Source organism: Gadus macrocephalus, chromosome 17, assembly GCF_031168955.1.
Source record: "Gadus macrocephalus chromosome 17, ASM3116895v1".
In the NCBI taxonomy this organism is placed as follows: Eukaryota; Metazoa; Chordata; class Actinopteri; order Gadiformes; family Gadidae; genus Gadus; species Gadus macrocephalus.
The window spans coordinates 10,366,862-10,394,361 of NC_082398.1; the positions used below are offsets into that span (position 1 = coordinate 10,366,862).

At 45.2% G+C, this 27,500-nt stretch overlaps 1 protein-coding gene across 1 annotated transcript in view; it reads left to right on the plus strand.

Annotated features, from left to right (window-relative positions):
• nrxn2b (neurexin 2b) overlaps positions 1–27,500 on the plus strand; it is a 186,073-nt gene that overhangs the window by 10,241 nt on the left and 148,332 nt on the right. The window contains exon 3 of the mRNA XM_060035898.1: positions 25,171–25,306. Within this exon, the coding sequence (XP_059891881.1) occupies positions 25,171–25,306 (136 nt within the window). The remainder of the gene's footprint in view (positions 1–25,170; positions 25,307–27,500) is intronic.

Below are 27,500 nucleotides of genomic sequence, written 5' to 3' on the forward strand. Positions count from 1 at the left end.
TAGTCATTTCTTACGGTGCCCTCTACCCGTGTCACAGTGCCAGACTCTCAACTTAGAAGACTTTTCATTTTTGGGGTGTTTTCTTTAGTAAAATTGTTTATTTCTTTGCGACAGATTCAAGGATTTCACCTTGTATTCACATGGCAGATACGGTTTATTTCAAGCACAAGGCTACTTTGCAGTCTGTCTACAAAATCCAACAGTAGGGTGAACAATGTCCTTGCTCAGCATTTTTAAAAGCCACCCACGTTGAAACCACAATATTGGCTGGTCCTTACCCACTCCTCAAACACGAAAGAGCCATCATCATCATCAACCATAACGCAGGGTGCTTAGAACAAACAACGTTGCAAATAAGCGGTGTGTTATTTTATTTACCTCTCTACCACCCCCACTTGCTCTGCCATTAGTGACTGAGGTTCATATGTTGATGAGTGCACACACTCCCCAACAACGGGGGGAGATTTAATCAACGGCTCCTATTCATTATTTCACATAATGGCTGTTTGTGTTTGAAAAAATAACTCTTCGTTTTTTTTCATTCTGAGTTTTGCGCTCGCTTCTCACTTCACTCTTCTTGATAAGGAGATTACCCCAAGACGCACCTACGAATGTGTCGCCTAGGTGTGTCATCCATGTGACATAACCTGGTTGATGGTGGAACAGACCTTAGTGTCGCTGTGCCAGTGTTGTGAGGTTATTCACCTGGCCCTAGTGTGCATGTCAGTGTTGCATTCAGCCTTAGCACAAGCGCCTCACGCCAGGTGTTATCGTGATCTGTTCGAAGCACAGTTTAACCAGTGACCTGTAAGGGGATGGCACTTTCAGAAAGCAGTGATTTTATTGGAGCTTTAGCCCAGAGATTAGAGAGGTGAGGACAATCCCCGGGACTGTTTTTCTAATCTAACTGAATCGAATCCGGTGTAATCTCCAGACAACAGCGCACAACAGAAAGCAATTTTATTTTGTTTCATTTTTTGGTTATTTTCTTTGTCCTTCTCCTGTACTTACAGTCAGGGTTCTGTGTCTACTAAACTGTTTATTCTTATCGTGTTTGATCTCCGAGACCGCATTTTCAACCAATATGATTTCATACTAAATACCGCTCAATGTGGCAAGAATTTAAAAAAGGCTCGTCAAAAAAACTGATTCTCGTTTTCACCCTGAACATGTCTTTCACGGCAGTTTGAAAGGAACCAATAGCAGCCATATCACTCACATACACACACACACACACACACACACACACACACACACACACACACACACACACACACACACACACACACACACACACACACACACACACACAGAAGCTCAAACACATCAAATCTATCTTTGACGAAATGTTGGTACGAAACATTTGTCATGCGACGGCCAGTGGGGGTTATTCCACAAATGTCACTGCCCTAAGTTGATACACCTTGTTCGGCTGCCATTTCTTTGGTCCTCTACCTCCGTGTGCGTTGTGGTTGCTGTTTTTTTTTTTTTTAAATGGAGGCTCTGTGGACAGCGGTGACGGATGCCCACGCTACCGGGCTCTGACAGGCAAAAACATGCCTGCTTCGGGGCCCCCTGCGGCCGCAATCGCGCCATGACCGCATGCGAGCTAGCCGCTAGCTCTTGTTTTTCCCCGGCGCTAGTGACGAAGGGAGGCTAAATTGAATGATGTCTGAGTCAGGTGATGCCAGCGGGGCCGAGGTCAGAACCTTACTCCCCCCCCCCCCCCCCCCCAACTCCCGCCTTCTCCTCTCTTCCTCTCCATTTATCTCCGGTCGGTCGACGATTTGTCACTCAATGCCGAGAAAAGAGCCAGCGAGGTGGAGGGGGATGTCCGGAATTGTCATCGAGCAATGGATGTGGGTTTGAGCCAGAGAGCCCGTATCCAAGGGCTGGACGGCGGTGCGAGTAAGGGGAGGGAATTCTCCGGAAAGATACACTATGAAAAAAAGCTGATCCATCAAAGGTTTCGGTCATCCATCCTGCTCAGATAGTGCAACATTTTGCTCCCACCCCGTACTTTGTGGAAATTTCTGCTTCTGAAATGTAGGAACAGTTGATGGCTTGAGGGGAAATCCTTCTGAATTCTGTTGCCGTGGGAATGGACCTGCATTCTAACACGTGTAGTGGTGAGCTAGTGTTAGCTTTTGTCGCTGGCAGGCATCACAATGCTGCGTGCGATTTGTCAATTTTAATTATAAGTGTAGAAAGAGTTACTACTAAGCGTAAAGAGAACAACTATAAAAACAATTTATTCATTTTTTATATATCTGTGAAGTAATACATCTGGTATTCAAACTTGTTTATACCACCGATTAAAACTAGACTAGTTCCTCTCTTCCAAATTATAGTTGGGGAAAAAAATAACACATTTCTGCCATTTCTGCTTATTGCAGCCGGTATTTTGACAGGTTATGTTTGGGAGCTATCTGGGGGACACAGTAAAAAGGCTGCTAGTTCTAGAAAAGCTTAATTTAGTTGAGCAGCTGGCAGCTAGCACTGAGTAGGTAAAGTTCACTGTATCATCTATTCATCTGTTGATGGTGTAGACACGGTAATTAGTGGGCGAGCTGCAGAGACTTCTCCAAGTATGGATTAACACGTTTGGCTCAACCTGTTGTTCCTAATAATTAATCCCTGTTCTCTGAACCCATTGATCTTGGTGCTAAAAACTGAACAATAAAAACACACACAGCACTCTACTCGTAGGCGGCTAATTTGCTGCAAGTGCAAAGTGCACTTAGCACTTTTTGTTGTTGTTGTTGCTAATGGCTAAATGGTGGATGCACTGCCCATCTCTTCTCTCTTTTTTTTAACGATGTGACAATTGTCTTTTGCCGCCTTCCTTTTCCGTATTTTCTTCTACTCAACCACAACTTTAACTTCACACAAATCCACAGGTTGACAGCTACCAGTGCAGATTGTGTGCCACAATGTGAGCTGGAATTAATTGGGTTCTTGACAAGGCACTTCCGGAGACGGCAGACAACCATTAGCCCAGTAAAACAATCCCTGAAGACACCAATTTACCTGCTATTTATTGCCCTTCCCCTCCGAACAAACAAACGGAAGACACTGGGCAGCCAATAATGGGGAAGTAAGTTCCTAATTATGTTTCGTTTTCATTTTAATTACATTTCTGTTCGGGCGGCGACAACAGTTTAGCTTTGCGTACAGCATATCTACCAGGTTGTCAGTGTCTTCCAGGGAACTTCCCAATGGATTCATGCAAACTTCCAAACATCACATCCCCAGAGTAGGCGGACAAGTCTTCTTCTCTTCCTAAACTGTTTGTAATAGATAGAAGATATGCTTTGCCTGTTCTCGGCTGCCCAACGGGCCGATTGTGAAAACCGATCCCTAAGCAAATCCCTAAGTAACACAGCAAAATTCATTTCCTCTGTTTGAGTGCTTTAGCCATCCTAAAAACGTACTGAAGGCACTTGTTCTATATTCAGGCTGTCTGTGTCTGTGTTTGGGGGGAACCACCTCTGTTCCTGTGTTTCCTCATCATTCCCCAGACGTACGCTTCTCCACAATCGCAGATGTGACGGCTACAAAGCAACGAGCCAAAATCTGCCATTGGGCAGAAGTCAGGCATTTTTTTTCCATTGACGACTAGGAAAACAACTGGTCGATCCGAGCAGAAACACTGGCAGGCCGGTGTCTGGCTCAAGGAAGAACGTAAGTCTGTGGCGTGTTTTTGTTCCACCCGGCTGATTCGACTCATTAGGTGTTCCTTTAGGGCTAATTCCAACTGTTGCCTTGAAAATACTTGCTCGGACCTATCTAAGACTCATATATATGCTTTCAGAGAGGGTAAGTTTCAGCTCTCCCCGAGCAGGGAGTAAAGAGTTTAGAACCTCATTAACCTCTCAGTTTTTATCGTGTTTGACACGACACGTTCTCCCTTTTCAGACGCACCGAAACAGAGGCCAGTGTCAGCCCCATTAAATTCACAGCTGGTTCTTATACTCGCTACGACCCCCAAAAAAAGTCACACTTTTTACTGCACAATGCGACTTTTTGCGATGTCGTCCCCCCCCCCCGCAAGCTCTCTGGGTTTAGCTGGCTGAGTTAAACCCACCAGCAGGATTCACATGGTGGTTTACAGTCTGGACACGTAGCTGTCGCATCTTTTTGCTTACTGCATTGAAAGCTGTTTTTTTTTTTTGGTGCTCTTTTTTTGCAATGGCTGAAAAACACTTGAGGGAATGATATGTCCCTCCCCAACGTGATTCCTTTCCCGTTTTGCCTCCGCTATGCCTCCAATCTCACCTAGTGCTTTCATCTCTCCAACTCTTTTTTTCTTCCTCTCTAACTGTGTCTCCCTCCTATCTCTCTCTCTCGTTCTCTCACTTTCTCTCTCTCGCTCTCTCTCAAACGCTGCTCTGTTTCCTAAAAATGGCCTTCAGATCGACAGCCACAAATTGAAAGAAACCCTAATGCATTCATAGACACTCACTCATTCTCTGTCTCTCTTTCCCACACGCACACTCAGACTGTCCACCATTATAACCTCTGCATGGTATTTTCTAGTGCGGGCTCTGATTAGTGGTCTTTTCAAGCAACGTCCTCTTGTCCGTCTGTCAACAAATGCTCAGACACAGTGGTTGGCCTTCCTCACGGCCTTAGCGCCTCAATGGAGAAGCAAGGTCATACTTCACACAGTACAGTCTGTGTACTGTCCATATTTCACTCGGACTCCTACTAGTCATCCCTATCTCTAGGTATTCAGCGTGGGCGATTAGAGGTGGAAGGTTTCACGTTGTGTTATAACAAAGTGAAAGCTCCATCGTAAATAAACAACGGTTATTTTTATCATACTGTGTCTTTCACAAAAGTGACAGTGCTAAGTGGTGGACCCTTGCCTTGTGGTCAGGATGTCATTGGCCAGATAGACCCAATGTGTGTTTCACCACAAATTTGATACGTAAAAAAAACAGTAGTCATTGACTTCTAATGGCATGATGTGCCCTCTAGCGCTATTTCCTTGGAAGCCTGAAAAATACCTATCCGCTGCGTCAAAGCTCTAGGTAGCTTTCAGAGTAATTATAGACTTAGTATGAGATCATTAAGGAAATCAATTGATCATTTGATATGGCTGCTATTGGAGGGGGATCCAGTGGGAGGCGGCTAGAAGATTAGCTGGAATCTAGATTAAAATCTAACTCGCCTCTGAGAGAGAGAGAGAGAGAGAGAGAGAGAGAGAGAGAGAGAGAGAGAGAGAGAGAGAGAGAGAGAGAGAGAGAGAGAGAGAGAGAGAGAGAGAGAGAGAGAGAGAGAGAGAGCATTAATTATATTGACTAATCATTTAGCAGACACTTTTGTCCACAGTGAATTACAGTGGATGCTTTTAGATCAGTGTCATTAAGGAGCAGGTAGGGAAAGGGGCGAACACGCCCAGGGATGCCTAGAGGCATGGCTGCAGACATTGGCGGTCAAACCCAGAACATTTGCCTGCTATGCATATTGGGAGGATTCTTCAAAATAATAGTTTTGATGAAAAAGGTCTTATTAAAACAGGGTTAAAAAAATTTGAGGGCTCTTAAAGCTCAATGATGAGACATGATTCATACTACAGGGCATTCTCACAATAATTATCTGACCTCAAATATGGTCAGGAACCGAAAAGAATTTGACTATTTCACCGTTTATTTTACAATTATTATTTAACTACAATGCCATTACTAGTATAATATTAAATCAATTAATGGGGCAAGAATATGATTTATTTAACCCATAATTTGATCCCCTGCCTGCTTTGTATCGACTTCACTTAATTTGCTCATTCTAGCTAGAAACAGCTATCAATGTAAGGATATGTTAAATCATAATCCTCTCTACAGGGCCCGCACCCTATAGAGACGACGTCAAGATGGAGAAGATCTTGATTTAGATTCACAATTATAGGATGTCATGTTGAAATGTATTATTATTATTATTATTATGTTGACATGGGCGCGAGGGTTCTGACTGTAATTGTGGAGTGGACTGCGCTTAAAGAAGCCACGAGGCTTCGCTAGGCGTGAAATGCTTTATTATTGTTCTTGATTTTATAGTCCTAATAATACAAACGGCCATGGTCAGTAAATTGGTACGCAATGCCAGGACCCCCTCCGCTTATTTCTATTCATCCCTGTTGTTCATATCCCCGCCGCTCTTCATCTTCCTCCTCTTCCTCCACTGACACCTTGTCTTCCTATCAAACGTCGTTGGACACCTCATGCATATGGAGCGGGACCCTACTTGAGGCTCTGCAACAGAAAATAAACAAAAAGAAATGTGATAAGGAAATAAACATCTCTATTCCCTTGGAGGAAAAATGAGGCTATGTGTGTGTGTGTGTGTGTGTGTGTGTGTGTGTGTGTGTGTGTGTGTGTGTGTGTGTGTGTGTGTGTGTGTGTGTGTGTGTGTGTGTCTGTGTGTGTGTGTGTGTGTGTGTGTGAGTCTGTGTGAATGTGTGTGTGAGTGTATGGAGTATGAGTGTATGGAGTATGAGTCTGTGTGTGTGTGTGTGTGTGTGTGTGTGTGTGTGTGTGTGTGTGTGTGTGTGTGTGTGTGTGTGTGTGTGTGTGTGTGTGTGTGTGTGTGTGTTCTCCACTACACTGGTGTCTGGGATGAGCGACTTCCACCTTATGTTGAGTGGTCTTATTTCATGTCGGGAGACAAATTCATGGTTCGGAGTACAGATAGCGTCGGGCCATTATTATGTACTTGAAGTGCTTACATGAGGTCAACACCATCATGGAATGAGCCTTGTGGTTCCACACCGAAACTTTAAACTTTAGAAGTTGAAAGAAAGAAATGATCTTGATTCATTGTCTTTCATTTTCTGATGAGACGCCCCAAGTTGCGGGATGAATTAAACTTAAATGAGAGGCAAAGAACAAAAGAACAACAACAATCTCAAAATGACTTTGCCTTTGAGATTGATGCTGAGAGGTTTGGGTATTTCTTTTGCTCACTTAGGCCCCCCAAACCCTCTTCAACCCCCCCCCCCCACACTTTCTTATCAAACCAAATTAAGTAGAGGGATGGAGATGGTTATCCCAGTTAAATAAATATCAGATAGCTTGATCTTGAACCTCAATATTGCTGAGGTACAACCACGTCTGCCTCTAGATTGCTCTGTTCTGGAGAGTGTAGGGGGGTTTTGTAGGGGGTTTATTGCCTCGGCGTGATCTATAAAAAACTTTAGATTTTGTCCAAATGGGAAGATATTGCCTCGCCTACCAACTTCCCTCCTAAAATGTGTCTGGGTTTGAACGTTTCTTCATCTTTATTCATTATCTTCTAAACTGCTGTTTGTTCCGTCTCCATTAACTGTTGCCACTGTCGGTCCCCTCCCTGGGGGTTTTCTGTTTTTCTGCCTCGTGTGTGGCTTTGATGTGTGTGTGAGCGCAGTAACCTCACGCGCAGCAATCTACCGTCTACCGCGCCGCTCAATACGGCCCTTCCTTCCCAGCGAGGAACCTTCAGTCTTGCTACTTAGTGATTCAGGAAGGTTAGCAGGCAGTACATCAGAGATTTCCGCCTTTGACCGTTGTTCTTGTATGTTTGAGTTTGCAGTGGTTAATTTGAGCCGGATCCGGCCGGAACAAGATCCAGCATCTCTTCATTTTGGCTTCACCTAGAAAATAAATACAATAAAAAATAAAAGCATGTTTAAAATAAAATAATAATATGCATATAGGTATTAATTTACAGTACAAATCCCAAGAATTTCATGTTGTTTATTAAGATTTGACGTCATTTGAAAGTGTCGGAGATCTGTTGACACACTGAAAAGCTGCGGGCCAACAAACCACGCCCGACACTTTTGAAATTCGCCGCATCTGAGGAGCGAGAGAGAAAAAAACGGTAATCATGCATGACCACATGCGTGTGCGCCACGCACAAGTTAATAGAAATTATGATAAATTAACTATCACAGAGCAGGCTTGTGAAAGTTTACAATATCTCATGTCAATTTACAATCGGCAAAATGTGTCAGCGTTGGCCGACAATCTTTTTAATCAGGATATTGATCCTGCGTGCCTCCTCTTTGCAACGGAATTTGTTTAAGGTCTAAAACCATTTAATTGAACATGAACACACTAAAAGAGATATTGCAGGATCGCACTCTGCACAACCCAGTCGGTAAAAAATTCACGGTCACGCACGACTCCATAATCAACGCTTTCCAAGCATCGATGGTGATGGCAACTTTCTCCGCTAAGGACAGGATCTCACGGAGGGAGGCTGCTGCTTCGCTGTACATTTACTCCAACTGCACAGTTATAGTTCGAGAAATGCGATCAGATCGCGGAAGACTAACACGTCACGTCTCCGTATTTTATTTGCCGTATTTTAAATAGCATGCGCATCAGTTGTATTCTCTATTTAATTTGCAGAGCAATCCCTGCAAAGTATTTAGGTTAACTATATAAGAGACTAGGATTACTGTGTGTCTGACAGGGGGCACGGGGGGGCGTGCCATGGCCCTCCATGGCCCTCCATCTTGATGTCAGTCAGCCATCACGACGGATGATGACATCGTCCATCGGCACAAACCTAGTAGGCAGTGTATTTTTTTTTGTTCCATTACCTCTAACCCCCGTACGTCACCGGATCCACCCCCCCTCTGCGTTCCGGGACCTCCCGCTTTACAAATGAAGCGCTGAGAGCGTGGCTTCGAGGTTGACTCAACGTCCTGCCATAGACAGACTAAAAAACATACCCGCTCACATTTTGTGCAATGAACTCTAGCCCTTGGTTGTCCTCATGAAAATGTAATTTTCTCCATATAGTAGCTCTTTCATATATTTTAGTAAAAATGAAACATTGTTTACCATTATTACATTATCCATGAGCTTCTGTCATGAAACGTAGCACGACCGCTAATGCCACACCACTGCCAAAAAGGTCTTCAACAACAACAACTTCTCCCTCCTGCTATCAACATCTCTTTGATAGCGTTATACACCCTTGTTTAACGACGCTGGGCGTAGACGCACAGAACCACGGCGACTATACAGAATGGTGCTGGCCTGGCGAGTACAACTTTAGCCACACACACAGCCTATAATGATCTCCGAATTCGGAGTGGCCTTTCAGTTAGCTAACCATGCGCAATCAGCCTTTAATGGCCGCTAACAAAAGCGGGAACAAACGCACCCCCCCACCCCCCCTGTCTCCTTGATTAGCAAGCCAAGGCTGATTCCAGTGTGTGTGTATGATTTATTTTTATGTGTTTGTAGAACGACAAACCATACATATGTAACCCAGGCTATCATGAGGCTGGATAGACGCGCTGTAACTCGTTTTAACCGGTCCGCTCTCCAAAGCCCCATCCGTGGAGATAAACTAAACACGTTTGATTTACAGCATTAGGGGTCTTCGTTTTTAGATGAGCTTCCACTCAATGTTTATGAGCCGGGGAATAATAGATGATACAAAGTCGCAGTGCCACGACACAAACCTTAAAGAATAAACTGTCGGATCAACCGGCACAAACAAAGTGGTGGGCGGGCATAGTGATTGAATCTGTGTCACCTCTTGATCCATCTCGCCATGAGAGGTTTAATACACCACGAGAATACGGCGCTCAGTAAGTAACTCTTACCCGGCAGGCAGACATTTGGATCGGTTTCGGTTAGGTCAATTGTCCCCATGGTAACTCGCAGGGTAACGACTCAGCCACCCTGCAGCGGATCAAGTATTTTGAATTCAAGAGGGATAAGAACTCTCTCGCTATCAAGTAATCCAGAAGGTATCGGCGATCACGGCGTAACAAACATCGTAAAAGTTGCAAGCAGTGGGATTCCGTGTTTATATCACCCCAGTTCTCCTGCCTAATTATGTAGCAAGCTTTCCAATGCTGAGGTTTACATCAGTTGAGGTAGGTAGAAAACAAGAGCAAGATGTACTGTATATAGTTTGAAAGAAAGGGCGAGGGGGGGGGGGGGGGGGGGTTGGAGTAAGGCTAGGTGGGGGGGGGGGGGGGTTGGAGTAAGGCTAGGGGGGGAGGGGGGGTTGGAGTAAGGCTAGGTGGGGGGGGGGGGGTTGGAGTAAGGCTAGGGGGGGAGGGGGGGTTGGAGTAAGGCTAGGGGGGGAGGGGGGGTTTGGTCTGGTGAAGCAAAAAGTTCGGAGGGCAGCGCAAGCCAGCACAAGTGTGATAACGGGGCCCTCTGCCTTTCCAAAAGATACGTCCGGCCTGCCAATCAAAATCACCGGGGGGCAACAGTGGGACCCTGGAGGGTGAAACTCCTCCTAATCTCTGTGTAGAAGGAGTGTGTTATCTCTTCTCAGGCGCTGGCTTATGAGGACGTGTGTTTGCGGGGGACCGCTGTGTGCTGTGCATATAAAGACTTCTGCGTTGTGTAGTGTGTGTGTGTGTGTGTGTGTGTGTGTGTGTGTGTGTGTGTGTGTGTGTGTGTGTGTTGGAGTGTTGGAGTGTTGGCATGATGTGAGATAAAGAGATTGTGTTTCTGCGTGTGTTTTTGTTAGTGAAGGCCTAGGGTGTGTGTGCATGTGGTTTGTGTGTGTTTGTGTTTTTGTATGGATAAAGACAATAAGACATTGCATGCACACTTATCTCTATCAGTGCACCACCAAATACATTCAGGTGCACACGTGTGTGTGTGTGTGTGTGTGTGTGTGTGTGTGTGTGTGTGTGTGTGTGTGTGTGTGTGTGTGTGTGTGTGTGTGTGTGTGTGTGTGTGTGTGTGTATAACCGGCCTAGCGAGTCACCATATGTAAAATATTTCCCTGTGGCACAAAATTACAGTGATAACCATCGACTCCTACTGGGTTTGTGTTATCTTCTGTGGCGTTCTCCTGCGTGGCTGAATCCCTTCATTAGAAATAACCACAGGCCTATCCCAGTGCCAGATGAGGGTTACGTCTGCTCATTGAGTCCGCCGACGCTGTGTTCCTCCGTTTACAGGGATAGGTAGCGGCCAACTGGAACAGATGGCAGATATACTAATGCAAGACACAAGAACGCATAAACACCGGAACACATGAACGGCAGAGTCACCAGCGACCGGGACACTAATAGAACTGTCTGTCAAGGCACGATTAATGAAGGATTAGAGTATTGTAATCTAATCTGCTCATCGAGCGAGGTGACGTGTGCGTCACATGCGCCGAGCGAGAGCGGGGAAGATTCTAGAAAAGAGACATTTTGACAGATCTTGAACATAAATATTCAGGTGTGTGAGACTGAAACCGTGGGATATGTAGATCGGCACGACACTTTATTTACCTTGCACGGGCTAGGCGTTCGCATATATCTAATAAACACATTGACGGTATAATAAAGGGCAGGATCGCTACTTGGCCTCTTTGCTCTGGATCGGGTCCGCTCTGTCTGGTCCGACTCCTTCGTTGGTTCCCGCCCACGGCCCGGTGTCTGGCGAGTTGTCTTGGAGAAGACAGGTGATTAGTAATCATGAATTATTAGCCCTCACCTGACAGCAATCCACCTTGTCTCGCTGGATGCCGAGAGCCACGCCCCCTCCGTTCTCTCTCCCCAGGCAGCTCTAAAACCACACACCCCCCCCTCCACATCATGTCTGGGAAAATATTTGAAAAAGGCCTACATCCTTTCTGTTTTTATAGCTTGGAGTTTGCTTGGAGTGCAAACACACATACGTGTTTGCACCTGGGTTGACGTTACCACTCCATCCTTGTTTCCTTTGGCTGTGACATTGGCACATACGGTGACATGTCAAATGGATGTTTGTTCTTTATTATTTATTTGTTGTTGTTAACTATGCCTTCCGACCGTCTCTCTGTGTCAATTCCGCGTGAATAGTCGCGCCCTGGGAAGATTGTAATCACGGGAAAATACATCTGGCCCTGGAGATGAGTATCTGACGTGGAGTGTGTGTGGGTGTGTTTGTGTGTGTGAGTGTGTATGGGTGAGATAAAGGGTTTGGAGAGGTGGACAGAGAGACGGAAAGACAGAGAGAGACGAAGTGAGAGAGGAAGAGCGAGATGCAAAGAACGTGGTGTTGGAAATAGAGGGAGACGCTAGACTGAGTACAGAGATAAATAGATAAGGTGAGAGAAACTGTGATGGATGGAAAGAGAGGCAAAGAGAGAGATATAAATGCGAGCAGTATTTATGATCTCAGTCATTGATTGCATACTTCCACTGGCTTTTTTTCCATTGAAGTTTTCTGATAAGCCTCCTACTTTCTTGGTCTGTGTGTCTGTGTCTGTGTGAATATTTGTGCACAACGCAAGCCCACATCCAAGACTGATAGGTTGTGTCTTCTACATTGCCTGGCTGTTGCCACAGTACAGGGTTGGGAAGTAAAAGATTAGTAATCACACTTAAGCACCTTACATCTGAACATAAAAGCATCGCTAAATACCCTTAAAGCTTTGGCAGGCAATTTGGAGAAATCACGCAGAGTAAGCAAGTTTTTGAACTTATCGAATGAAATAAATACCACCCCACTCTTCAGGCCTCCCTCTGAATACACCAAAATAAGTAAGGGCCAACAGGTCTGCCCAGCCTTGTGTGAGTGTCCGGTAAGGCTCAAAGAGTGTACTGAGGTAACCGGGTTGGTGGGTAGACAGACAGGTCAGCCATCCAATCATGTTATTCGGGCGGAATCAAATCATTGGATTGCCTTGTTACTGGCCTGTGACAGCCACAGACACTAGATAGTTTTGTTTTTCTGTCAGAGCATTTCCAGAAATATGCCAAACAATGCTTCAGAACTAAATTGGAATATATAATACTGTAAGAGTGTTTATTCAGAATATGTTCATCTGACATATACAATAGGGAGTTCAGTTCAGTTCATTATCCTTCATGCATTATTTTTATTTAATCACCCCTAAAGAGAAGTTAAAAATAGATTGCAATAATGTGGCAGATTGAAAGACATTGTAACTTTTAACATTGAACCTGAAACATTCAGTACAAGTCTTCTCTTCATCCTTTTATTATTCAAATTAGCAATCACTGCAAGCTGCTTCAGCCCTGAATCAATCTAGCAGCAACTGATCAACTTATTATTAATCAACATAAATGGCCTGATATATAAATACACCAAGCAACAACTGATCAACTTATTATCAATCAACATAAATGGCCTGATTTATAAATACATAAACCAACAACTGATCAAGTTATTAACAATCAACAGAAATGGCCTGATCTATGAATACATAAAGCAACAACAGATCAACTTATTAACAATCAACAGAAATGGCCTGATAAATAAATACATCGAGCAACAAGTCATGTAAGTAATGGTAAACTGAAGTCCCAAGCACATCTTCTCAAAAACACCCTCCCTCCAATATTCGTACATACATGCATAACAATGCTTCAACAATGATTCATGACTCAACAGCCAACGGTATTACCTCTGCTTATCTTTTCCTTATCTTAATGGGTTTCGAACACATCTGTTGCAAGGGCTTTGATGGTCTTTTGTCAGACACTGGTATTTTCAAATTAAGTCTTTTTGATAGGCGGAATTATGTTCTTCTTATCATCTTCACGACATCTTCAAGGACAGCTAGCATGCAGACTCTCACTGGTTTAGAATCTGTGAAGGGTTGCTTTATTTGTTTCGTCAAGAGTCCATGAGAATCTGTGGCCCTCCTATCTGTTTCCTAACAGAACCAGGCTATCATAGCTATTCTCAGAGAGGCTTTGCACTTGGATTCATTCCCCTAGCATCTGAACCCATCAGATTTTTCAATTGAGGTTCAACTGATGTGTGCTGTTGTACCTTCTCAAATGGTAGTACTGTGTCAGAAGAATACATTCTAGCCTTGCTGCGGATCAAACATATGGCCTTTGGTCGCACATCACAAGATAAATACTCGTTGAATGGTGGATTTTGTACCTTTATTAATGTTTAAAATGACTATTTAAAAATATAATGTCGCTTGCTAGTAATGCTAGTAGACAGGTCATTTCTGTTCAGATTGACCATGAATGCATGCTGGGTGTGTGTCTGTGTTTGAGAGACGCCAATTTCCTGTGCTCTCTTCTTTCCATGTTCTCTTTGACTTTCTCTCTTGTCCTTCTCAGTGTGTTTCTACGGCTCTCTCTCATTCCCTCCCAACTCCCTCTTTGTTATTGTCTGGTCCCCTGCATTTCCTTCTCTCTTTCTCTCTCTCTCTCTCTCATGGCAATGGTCTTTTTCTCTTTCATGCAGACATGGTCTCAGTCTCTCTCTCTCTCAGCGAGGGTCTCTCTCTCATTCTCCAACCCTCTCTCTCTCTCTCTCTCTCTCTCTCTCTCTCTCTCTCTCTCTCTCTCTCTCTCTCTCTCTCTCTCTCTCTCTCTCTCTCTCTCTCTCTCTCTCTCTCTCTCTCTCTCCTCTCTCCATCTTTCACTCTCTTTCCCTCTCTCTCTCTCTCTCTCTCTCTCTCTCTGGTGGTGACATTTCCCTGGTCTGTGTGACATCACGAATGACAGCTAGGGGCTCTTTGGAGCATGTGAGCACGCAGTGGCCTGCTAGGATGCGATAAGGGACCACACACACAAACACACACTTACACACACACACACACACACACACACACACACACATACACACGCACATACACACACACACACACACACACACATGCACACACCGCAAACTCACATGCCCACATGCATACTGACAAGTTACATTCATGCAGTACGACTTGACTCAATGGTCAGCGTATAGAATTTCAGATTATTTACATGCATATACAGACACACATATACATACATATGCATGAAGGCACACATGCAAACACACGGACACACACACACACACACACACACACACTTATTTGCATCCTTTATCCTTCATTTCTGATACAATAGTTTTCCACGGGGTATGGTCACTGCTCACTTCAGTGAACCCGACACACCATCTCCCAGAATCCCTTGTGGTTCTATTAGCAGACTGGGATCGGGCGGCCATGTTGGAGCAACTGACATTATCCAAGCACTCTGAAACCTTTGCTCCGAGGAGCTGAATGTGAGCCTGACGGCAGAGATGGAGATGTGCAATGATAACTATAACCCTCGAGGGTTGACTTTTAATAAGCCAACCGCGTTATTCTCCCTTCTTCTTATTTATACCTGATTAAAGTAGGCATTATATTCTATAGTATATTAAATTTAAAGTTGTGCATATATAATATATATATATATATATATATATATATATATATATATATATATGTATATTATTTTTTTCTTTTTGCTGGAAACTTTTTATTAGTATCATTTGATTTTAAGTTTCCTTTTTTCGTATTTTCAGCTAAAGTGAGTGAAGGTTAAAAGGGTTTGTGCTTGAGCTGGTTGTTCGGAGGTCTCCATCTTTGTTTTGGGGTTTTGTTTAACTTTTAGGTCGTATACATGAATTATATTATCGGGGCTTTAACATGATGATGTTTGGGATTATAATCTAATCATGAAAAAGTGGTGTAGGCACACATACTGATCTGCCATTATCTCTGCACACACACACACACACACACACACACACACACACACACACACACACACACACACACACACACACACACACACACACACACACACACACACACACACACACACAACCTGTTCAGGTGCCCTTCCTAGTCACCCTCCAGGTAAAATCAGGGAAGCGGTAGAGATAACCGCATTCGCCCGGCCTACAGCTGCTCATCAATATGTAAGGCTTAGACACACACACGCACACACACACACACACACACAGACACACAGACACACACACACACACACACACACACGCACACACATAAACACACACACACACACACACACACACGCACACATAAACACACACACACACACACACACACACACACACACACACACATACACAGAACTGCTCCTATCGACCAAAACAACAGCAACCCCCCCCATCAAGCCTCAGCTCCCCCCCCACCCCCCCTGCCTTGGGGGGGACAGTGGTGGCAGATGGCTCCGGTTCGGTACAGTGCGGACTTCCCAGAATCCTGCTTGTCTTGATGAGCAGACCCTCCCCCTCTCCCCCCCCCCCTCCTGAACATCCTCAAACCCCGCCCCCTACCCACCCATCCCCACTACCCCACAACAACACCAGATTCATAACCACCGGCGTTCACAAGAAAATAAACAGGGAGGCCATGACCAATCACACTCCCTCGACACCCCCCCCCCCCACCCCCCCCCCGGCTCTGTCACACTCCCCCATCCCCTCACACCCCTCTACCCCCCTCGCTTCGTTGGCGGTTGTAAGCCGATGCTAAAGAACTCAACAGGGAGCCACTTAACACGTGAGATGAGTCGGGGAGAGAACCAGAAAAAATATGTAATATTAGAAGAGAGAGAGAGGGAGAGAGACCTCTGATTGATTGATTGAGTGTTTGTGAAGGCGTGTTCATTAAAGCTGCATGTAACTAACACCAATAGGAGAGTCAGAAAGAGTTATTGATTAGCCTAACCCACGGATCTTCTGCTCACCGCAGCCGGTATCAATCCTAAACCCAATTTGCGGCTTGTGTTTTAGCCGCCTAATTTGTTTTGATTAGCAGAGCTTATGGAGGAATTGATTTAAATAAATTGCCATAATATGGCATTTTAACGCTCTAGACCCAGGAATAAAATCCCTGTAATTACCATTTGGTTGTTATTTTTCACTTTGCATTTCTTTTATTCTTCATACTATTTAATTCTAGTCTATGTATGTCAGTTATTTTTAGCATATATTGCTTAAGTTGCTTAACGATATTGATGCGGTCAGAACATGCAACCATGTCTAACCCTTTATTAACAAAGGGCAAATGTTATGTTGAATTCAAAATTCCACTCAAGGCATTTTTTTAAGTCACTGTCGAGTTAACGTAGCCTTTGGCCCTGAAATGTAAGAGACATAATAGTATCGTTGCTGGTGTGTTGGTTCCATTCCCCACGGCCCAGTCTTTAGGCATCCCTGAGCAAGATGTCCCTCAACCACCTTGTAGTAAATTAAATAAGACAAAACCCATCTGGTTTCAGAGTATTTCTAAGTGTTGCGGAAACACACAAGAAGCATGTTTAAGCACATATGCCCGCTGGTAAATGTTCACTTAATGCGCTCAGAGCACTAGCTTTATTTTATTTTCAATTTCCACCCCATCACCCTGCTTAAAAATGCTATTCATCCATACAAAACAGACCAGATAATTGCATATAATTGGATTTTCATAGTTGAGTGACCTTGTGGACAATTTTTGTATCAAAACAATAGACAGCTAAAGGCGGAAAGTACCAGGGAAGGAGTGTGTGTGTGTGTGTGTGTGTGTGTGTGTGTGTGTGTGTGTGTGTGTGTGTGTGTGTGTGTGTGTGTGTGTGTGTGTGTGTGTGTGTGTGTGTGTGTGTGTGTGTGCGTGTGTGTGTGTGTTTTTAAAACATCCTTGCCATTGTTTTGAACATTGTTTACTTGATTTCTTACAATCAAACGGCAGACACGCTATATTTACATTTAGCAGACGCTTTCAGCCAAAGCGACTTCCAATTGTGGCAGAGGATAAACCAAGCTTGCAATCAAAAATTGGAATAATGACAAATATTGGAAGTGCTGCACGAGAAGCTTCTAATAAGAAACTTCTGGAACGAGTTCAGAGTCGCTGAAGGCTTCTTGGGCTTTTTGGAAAAAATCCTGTGTAATAACCAGACCGCAATGATTTCATTGACAATGCAAGGTAATGGATAGACCTATAGCTCTCACAGCCAATATGACTGAAGTCATATAATTCCACATGAAAACATCAATTTCTATCTATGTCATTTTCACTTTCACATTAAAACAGTGGAATAAAAAAACCTCCTGATTGATTGTCCTCAGCGGGCATCTCCGTTGGGTTTGAAGCACCTCTCCCCCTTTGACCTTTGTCCTTTCCTCCGTCCTTCAGGGGAGCTCAGTCAGAACGTGATGACAGGCAAGCTCTCGTAACTCGGTCCCGGCGAGGGTCCGTGGAAAGTGCCCTTGAAACGACCTCTAAGCAGGTCCTGCCTGGTTGGCTTTCCGCTAGGATGGTGGCCCAGCCGCTCCACGTGTCACGGGCAGGTGTATGCCTCAGTTACGGCTCCATCGCCAAGCGAACCCCGATCAACAGACATAGCGGCTCTGCTTTGGACCCTCTCAAGGGAGCGGGTTAGGCGGTCGCCGACCAATGATTGGTTGAAAGAATGATCATGTAGGTGACACAGAGACCACCAATTGGCTGAAAGCAAGATTATGTATGAACACAGAGAAATGAAGCAGATTTAAAAGAAACATAGTTTGTAGTGCAGAATGTGTGAGTCTAGGGACTTTGTGAACAGACCCTCACACAATTTTGATTTTGTCACCTTGTATGCAACCCCCTCTAAATCTAACATACACTGTCAATAACATGAGAACATTTTTTAAAGTATATATTCGTCTGACTGCTTTGCATAGACTGGGTGTTATAGTTCATCACCCCCCCCCCCCCCCCCGTGTTATTATGTGCCACTCCTGGGCCACGCCTTCTAAATAAGTCCTGACACGCACACACTGCACACATGTCACACGGACGTTCTCCTCGTTGCGCGTCGCTACGAACAACGCCTTTTTCAATGTGTGGCATAATGGAAAAACTCGAGTAAGTGGATAGGCATCTAGGGGTGTGTTGGGTTCATTGTCAGTCGACACGTCAACGCTCATTACCAAGTGTCTCCACATCGCAGCGTGCGGACGGCGCCAGGTACCCTCGCCTTTTAATTGCGACAGGGAAATCAAACGCACATCCATCGCTTAATGTCTCTCGAGCCGCGCTTTAACATCCATCCACCTCGCCACCAGCCCCGGACCCAACACACACAACAAACACACACAACAAACACACACAACAAACACTGCTCCCCGACACATGCTCTCTCAGCGCCTCTACTGCGCGCGCGTGTGTGTGTGTGTGTGTGTGTGTGTGTGTGTGTGTGTGTGTGTGTGTGTGTGTGTGTGTGTGTGTGTGTGTGTGTGTGTGTGTACGTGTGCATTCTGGGGATCCTTGAGCCCCTAATCCAGTTTACCTTCCTGCCATCTCCGTGGAGATGAGCTGATCCAGCCCACGGCTGACTGGAAGCCCCAGGACCGCACAGGTAAAGCTGCTTGGAGAAGCAGTGTAGCCCCCCCCCCCCCCGCCCTCCCAATGCCCCTCACCGCCCCCCCCCCCCCCCCCATCCAGCCAACCCTCACACCCCTTACCTCCCCCTCCCAGCTCTCGATTAGCCGTCAACAAACTAAAGGCCCAAGCTGCTGGTCTCCAAGGCAGAGGTTGCCATTGTACTACATTGTTGGTGAGTGCTGGGGAATTAAAAGAAAGCTGCCTTCGTATCCATCGGTTGTCCGTTCATTCTAGCTTTTCTGAAAGAATTAAAATTCCCGTTCAAGTGTGCACAGACAGCACCTATTCACTCCAGGGCTTCACACTTGATTTCGTTGCAGTCTGGGTAAGTTGTGAATCCAAATTCGTTGTGTAAGAAGCGGTGGGGGGGGGAGCAAAGCATTTGTAAAAACAAAATTACACCTTTACTGAAAGTAAGTAACAGACGCAGTACAAACAAACACTCACTTTCCGCGATAAAACAAAGGGGAGAAACAAGTCCAACTTAGAACCACGTTCTGGCAAAAATGAGTGCAACAAATGTTTGTGAAGATTCAGCAGGGAGTGAGTGGAGCAAAGGGAATAAATAGACATGAATCCTAGGCCCAGGTGGGGATGATCGGTTCACTATCGTACGGTGTCTGGTAAGGGTCGCACTGTGCCTGGCCGAAGAAGAGCGTCTACAAGTCGCTTCGGCCCCCGCTGTGTAAAAGATATGGTCTTATTTTGTTTCCATTCCACTATCCATTTCGAAGAACGTATACAAAATGATCCGTTTTTTGTCCGTTGCGTTAAACGCCGGCATGGAGTGTCCAAAGGCCCGACCGAAAGATTTAGGAAAAAAAAAACACTGTTGATGCGTTGACACTTTCATCCAGTGTAGCGCAGACTACACTGGATGGCCTAAGGTCACATGGCACGTCCCACCGTTGCCGTGGCCTGGAGGGGTGGACCGGGGAACAGACGGTGAGGGCGGAGGTGGGCCACGGCAGGAGGAGGTTTGGTTTCCCCCCCCACCACCCCCCATCTCTACGATGCTTGCGTCGGGAGAAAACGGACTCAATCCTTAGCCTAGGAGCAGCTGTTCTGGGTGGAGGCGGGGGGAAACAGCTCACGTTAACAGACTAAGCGTTTCCCTCCTGAAGAGCTGGGTCAGGGCGGATTGGAGACGATCGTTGTTGGATGCATAGAGGAAGTCGCAGCACTGACTTGTAGGCGTAGCCCTCCCCTGATTGGGGAAGAAGTCCCCAGGCATAGAGAGAGCCCTGGGGTTCGCCATGTTTGAGGAAGGCAGAGGTTGGTTGAGGCCTTTAGGGAAGGTGGTGTTGGAGAAGGCTTGATGCCATGTCGGCGGTGCTACGTCAGACAGAGGTGAAAACCCTTAGTATTACTTTCAGTTTTGAGGCCAATGCAGGAGTAAGACATTTTCCGCCATGGAAGATATTGGTAGATATTTTGAAAATGGTTTGTGTTGCTGTATATATGAGCAAAACGTATACCTCGGAAAACGGTCATCTATCACTGTGAGGTGATCCAGACATTGACTGCCGGCTAGTTGTCTGAGCATGCTTAGGAGAAAGGTTATGAAACGCCCCAAGTGCAGTTTACGTGCACAGTGAGCAAACCTACTCTTCATACAGTGTGGACACCCATAGGGAGGAACATTGTAACCTTGCATCACAAACACACACACACACACACACACACACACACACACACACACACACACACACACACACACACACACACACACACGGCCAGCATCAAACAGACCTTAAACAACACGGTTGCCATCAGTCCTTTTAGTTGTGGCTGCTATGCGTTATGCTTATTTTCAACCCATGCTCTTAGGGGGAAAAGACACAGCAAATTTATTCATCTTTTTCTAAGATACTAAAGTCCTTGAGACATGGAGGAGTTTTAATATGCCTCCCTTTTGGTCTCAGATTTTTTTTTTTTTGTGTGTCACATTTAAAGTGTTTAGAGAGGATTAAAAGGGCAAGGCTAACTTTCAGAAGAGAGATAAAGCGGGGAGGTTTATTTCCTTTGACACAGGATTTCTTTAGAGTTTACCCCCGCGAAGATCATTGGCCCAGTGAACCACAGCCCCCCACTTAATGTAATTACTGGATTCTCTTACTTGGCTTGATAACGTTGTTAGAAATGAAGAACACATCCACCCCAACCCAACTCCTTTCACTCAGCCAGGGTTGGAGCGCTATATATTAGCCAGATATTATAATAAAAACCCACACAAAGGCGAGCGTAATTGCTTAGGCAAAAATAGCAAAGAGAGGAGAAGAGTAGGCTGCTCATTAAAGGGGAGGGGAAAGGGTCAGACGAATAAGTGAGAGGGAGAGAGGATATGAGAGAGAGAGAGAGAGAAGAGATGTACGAAACAAGGAGAAACGAGGAGGAGGAGGACATGAATGGGGGAAGACAGTAGGCTTATGGAAAATAAGACGATCGAGAAAGAGAAAGAGAGAAAGAGGGAGAGACCAACAATAGAACAGAAATGGGTGAAGAATATCGGTGATGATAGAGAAAAGAAAGAGGATAGAATGCTAAACGGAACGGCAGCACGCCAATATGGCTGCCGTCACGGTGGGGGGACACCAAAGCCTGTTGCCATGCCAACCAGAGAGAGAGCCGAGCGGAAGCGGCTCAATTCACACCCTTAAAGCAGTTAGACACTTTGAGGGGAATAAAAAGTAGGCATCTGTCCGCTGTCTTGTCATTATATTCTACCCATTAGTGTCGTTTTTGTGGCCTGACGTGGAAAGAAAAATAGCCTTGTCAAATATGTTCTTAAACTTTACTCAATATTTGGAAGTGGCTATTTTTCTATTCTTTGTGCTTCCCTGGATTCTGCTGAGACAGACGTTGTCGCCGTGGGCATTAGCGGAGGAAAGTGGCTTGTATTCTGCGCTGTACAATCACGCATGAGATATTGTTTCATGAGCGCAGCACTGCCATTTCACCCAACAACAAACCGACGTCGTGGTTAACATTGTCAAAACATTTGTACACGAGGTTCAGTGGCGTTCAATTTTCTCGTGATCAACTACTCTGTCAGCCTGATGCGCCTGCCTCTCTGTTCTGTAACTTCGGACGCCTTTCTTCTGAGTTTGACAGGACAATTTTGTACTGCTCTCCCGTGGAACTTCATAGATGAATGCCACCAGTGGGGGGGTCTGTTCACAAGTTACCAAGTTACTGCTTGACTACTACATGAGATAATGCTAACGTATGTTTCCCTTAACAATGTTTCATTCAAATACCCCAATGTTTCCTGAAGATTGAATTTCCACACACGCTCGGCGCAAATGTCCACCGTATATCGTCCAGTGTCGATTGTTATTAGCGGCATGTAGAAAATATAGCGGGTAGCATCTTGAACGCCTCAGGCCGAGGGTTGTCCATGAAGGGGCAATTCAGAAAATAAATTGTTGTCTAACAACCTTAGATTTCACCGTTTATTTTTCTGCCAATTGTGTTCTAATGGTGTCTGCACACATTGAGCTCAAAAGTAGTGTAGTGTTATCTCATTTGGAAGGCATTCATTTCGCATTATGGGATATTGTTATGTTGCATGCTGTGACCTGCCCTGCAGCTGTGAGTAGAAAGAATCATCCCCCCCCCTCCAACCCTGCCTACCCCCCTCTAACTAACCGACTTTCTTAGACATCTTTCGACAAGGCTCTTGAACCTGACCTTAATCGAACAATTCACTTCAAAATCTGCTGCGGAAACATGTAAACTACTTTAATGGCAATTAATGACATCCATTTTGTCCAACGAAAAAGGGCAGGAAGAATGGAAAGGAAGAAAGGACGGGATTGAGCTAATTGCCTTAGGACCGTAACGGGAAATGAGTGTGGCTTCTCAAGTTTCCCCACTGTTTATTGTTTTTTTTTTAATCGTTGCGAGCGTTGCGACCGCATTCTGCAGCCGCTGGATTTTGATGTGCTGATACTGCAACCAGTGGGATCCTTTTCTTTGTGCACGACTCCGTACCACAGTGCCTCCCTCCCAATTGCTGCTGTCGAACGCAACCCGAAACTGTTTAGTGCAAATTTGCATAAGCAAAGGAAAAAGAAGAAAACTATGAAATGAATGAATGCCCTACCTCGGGCTGTTGGATTAACCGCCCCGGCGTTGACTAACTCACGGGACTCCTATTATGGAGGTGCTGTTTACGTACGAACCGTAATTACTTTGGAAACGGAGAGTATCCGGATCACGGTTGTCTTGCTGAAAAAAAATATTAAATAAATAAACACGTTCCAATTAGAACTTCCATACACCGTCTGTGAGGTTCACAGTTCAGTTAGCTGCAAAGAAAATGGAGGTCGGCTAACAACTTGCCGCCAACTAAAACAATGCAAAGCTCACACATAGAGCTATAAACAGCTTCTCAGTTCAGAAGTGTAGACTCTCAGCTTTTGTCTAAGCAGAGCCCAGAATAAGGTCACTTTAATGACACTAAACACTAATACTCTTAATAAGATAATAGGATAATATTGTATCATCCAATTTACTGAAATTGGATTCATTGTGAGTATCATACAGAGGAAACTATTACACACAATGCCGGATGTTCATGCATAATGGATTCCTCTGCTCTTCAAACATTTACAATTAGTTTGGCATGAATTCAGGCCATTCAATAATTACCAGTTGGTCTTTGATAGGGTTAGATGGCTGAGGCTATGGTTAAGACCTTCTTGTTATAGTAATATAACATTGGGTGGACACTTTGTGCCTCCACGTATCGTGACTCATTGTCTTTAAGTTTTGTCAGCACCATGGACAGCAACACTTAAGCAGACAAGGTTTGGCTCTGTCTTTTTAAGAATCTTGAAACGCTAGATAATAACATGATTTCCACACCACAGACTGTGCTAGCCCACACAAGACAGGTATTTGGATGTGGCAAATGGACAAAGAGTAGAGGCGGGGCTAAGGGTGAAAGAGTGATGAGAGGAGGAGAGCCCTCAATCCCTATTGGGTGGTTTTAGTTGATTTCACCACACGCTGGCGACAGTAAAGGGCTTAGAATAGCTACGACACAAAAACACATAAGGGATCCAAAGTACCCGTTGTCAAGGCCTCTCTACCCAGACGTTAGCGAATGGCAAATGGCTGGATTCAAGAGGCTTGCTAACGGCCCGGCGCGATGGTCGTGAGCGATGGCGGCGTCTGGAGCCGAGGAACACGACCATAACTATTTAATGCTTCCACTCAGCTAAAGTGACCTGTTGCAGGTCAATAGCTCCCTGTGGGATTCCTGGGGGAAATAGTGTGGAGAGACGGGCACACAGACGAATGCACGCAGACAAGCTAGCACGCACACGCACGCACACGCACGCACACGCACGCATGTACGCAGACACAAATGCACACAGACACAAGCAAGCACGAACACACCCACCTGCCACACACACGCACGCAGACACAAAGACACAAACACACACGCAAGCACGCACACACACATACAGGCAGGCCTTCGGCAGTCTTGATAAAAGATTTGTCTATTGTTATATGGAACAATTAAGCCTCTAAGAGCTGGTGATTAGGGGGGTTTGATTCCCAGCCAAAAGTGTTTGGGTTCTGAACCCTAATATCCGCAGTGTACCAGTGTGCATCCTTGAGCAAAATGCCCTAATATGTACCCGCTCCTTAACGACCAGTCTGATTGTATCTCAATTAGCAGTTCAAGTATCTGGCAGATAAAAGCATCCTCTAAACGGCCCGATAGTTAATACAAACAGTCTTGGAACAGTGAGTCTAAGGCCCTCTCCCATTTCTACACCTTACCCCTTCCCCTTACCCCTTAAAAACAAGGGGGAGGGGTAAGGGGAAGGGGTAAGGGGTAGAAATGGGATTGGGTCTAAGTCATCATAACCAAACAGTGTCCCTTCAGAGCCTTGTGGAAACCAGCCCTGGATCTACAGTACACGGGGTGGTGATGTAGACACAGGGATAGAGAGGCGGCAAAGTCTCCCCCTGGACTTACACTCTGTTGACACATGCTTGTCCTGTTGACCTGCGGGAAAAAAAAACCCGTAGGATCATCGCCGACCCCGACCACATCAACCACATCAACCACAAAGTGTTTCAGCCACTACGGTCGGCCAAGCAGTGCCGCAGCCTCAAGGCCCAGGCCAGCAGGCTACGGCAGGGCTTCTTCCACCAGGCGACCAGGGTCACGGCCATTGGGCTTTGGCGGTCTGCTCCCTGACCCTATTCTACTGCTCTATTTACTATCATAATTATCATAGATTTTGTTTTCGAAGTTTTTTGCTTTATACCAAATAATTGTACTACCTACTATACTTGTATATAAATAACAATAATAAATCATACTCTACTCTTATCTCTCTCTCTCTCTCTCTCTCTCTCTCTCTCTCTCTCTCTCTCTCTCTCTCTCTCTCTCTCTCTCTCTCTCTCTCTCCCCTCTCCCCCCCTGTGTCTCTCTCCTGTCTCTCTGATGCTCATTCATTCATACATACGGTATCCCTGACAGAGATCTCTAAATAATTAAGGGCCCTTTAACTCCTCTTGCTTTAGTTTCTATGCATCACTTAAGCTGTGTGCAGACACTGCATTATACATCACAGATATCAGCATTATTCACAGTTACTCTACATTCCCTCTCTCGCACACTTTGTGACATCTCCAGAAACAAATGGTTCAGGTTTCTCCCTTGCCTCCCCTGTGAATTTATGCTTTCAATTTCAGGTTTTTGTTGTGCATTTTATATCGGAGCACATTCAACAATGATCTCGCTACGAAAGCTTTAATCTTTGCATGGGCTCTTAAAAAGCCATGAAGTTATTTGACGTCTTTTTAATTTATTTAAAGTTTATCAACGCTATTTCCTCATTCCTCCTACTCCCCAGGCAAGAAACGCGGGCCCATTAAACAAATCAGTTGGATATTTCAAAACACCATCGTAATTTTGATGTATGCGACTTCACAACTGTAGCTTCCTACGCAAGTCATGGATTCCAACAGCCTTGAATTACGCATAGGCACTTATGAGTCCGCTTCAATAGCAAATAGAAAATTTGCTGTGTAAGTGTGGTGAAGGGTACGGGATGCAGGGGGGGGATTAGGGTTAGGGTTAGGGTTAGAAGTTGGAGAACACCCCCACACTCTAAATGAGAGCAAGCCCCAGAGAAAGGACAAAATCATTGTGTTTTTCTCCTCGTATATTTTACAGGTTGCGTGGCTCCAGCTAAGACATGGAGGAGAGGACTACATAGGGATGTGTAAACCGGTAGAGAGACCTGCTTTGGGTAACGCATTGGTAGGTTTTATTAGGAGGTTACTGTCATTGGCAAGTGGTATACAAGCAGCCCATTTTCCAACAAGCAGTCTGACCTTCATGGTTTCTCCTACACAAGAGCAAACGTTCACATACCTCTGACAGGTGAGAGAGATGGAGAGAGAGAGAGAGAGAGAGAGAGAGAGAGAGAGAGAGAGAGAGAGAGAGAGAGAGGAGAGAGGGAGAGAGGGAGAGAGGGAGAGAGAGATAGAGAGGGAATTCATACATTAGGCAGGGTCGATAATGACGCTAGTTCAAGTTAGTTTTCCGTCATTCACCCCTTCTCGCCGCTATCAAGTTTACAAGCAGAAACATCTGTTCATGTGTGTGTGTGTTTCTGGGAATGCAGGTGTGTGCATGCATGCTTACCCTTGGAAAACGTATTACATTTAGCATTTCAAAAAGGCTGTTCATATTTAATACTGTACAGACTATCACTGTGTGTAATGTGTGTGTACGGACGCATTTCTGTAGGATTTAGCTTATGATTGAGTGTGTGTGTGTGTGTGTGTGTGTGTGTGTGTGTGTGTGTGTGTGTGTGTGTGTGTGTGTGTGTGTGTGTGCATGTGCTTGCATATCCTTGGGCATTACATTGAACGTCTCCCGTCACAGATCAGAGATTCCCTCTCCTTGACATGTTTACAGAAAACATTTTTTAATAGATGTTCTGTGAACTCTAAGCTAATGGGAACTTCAAATATAAATTCATGACCTTGCTTCGTCCATGGTGGTGCTTAACCTCATGTAATACTCCCCCCCCCCCCCCCCCCCCCCCCGCTTAGCTTCGTTTAGCATGACCAGGGCTTTGAATGCTCCCAGCTGTTCATACTTTGAGAAACTCAAAGTGGCATGACAGCGTCTTGAAGCATACAATGGGAAATGGAAGGGATTGGCTGAGATGGTTGAGATGAAAGGGTGGGTGGAGTGGGGGGAACAGAAAGAACATTTAAAAAAGACCAGCTGCACTGAGAATGAGTGTGCACGTGTGGAAGTGTGCATGTGGCGGAGGATGCACACAGGATGGGGAGGCGACGGAAGAGCCGTGGGAAGGGCGGCCAGATTTCTCCAG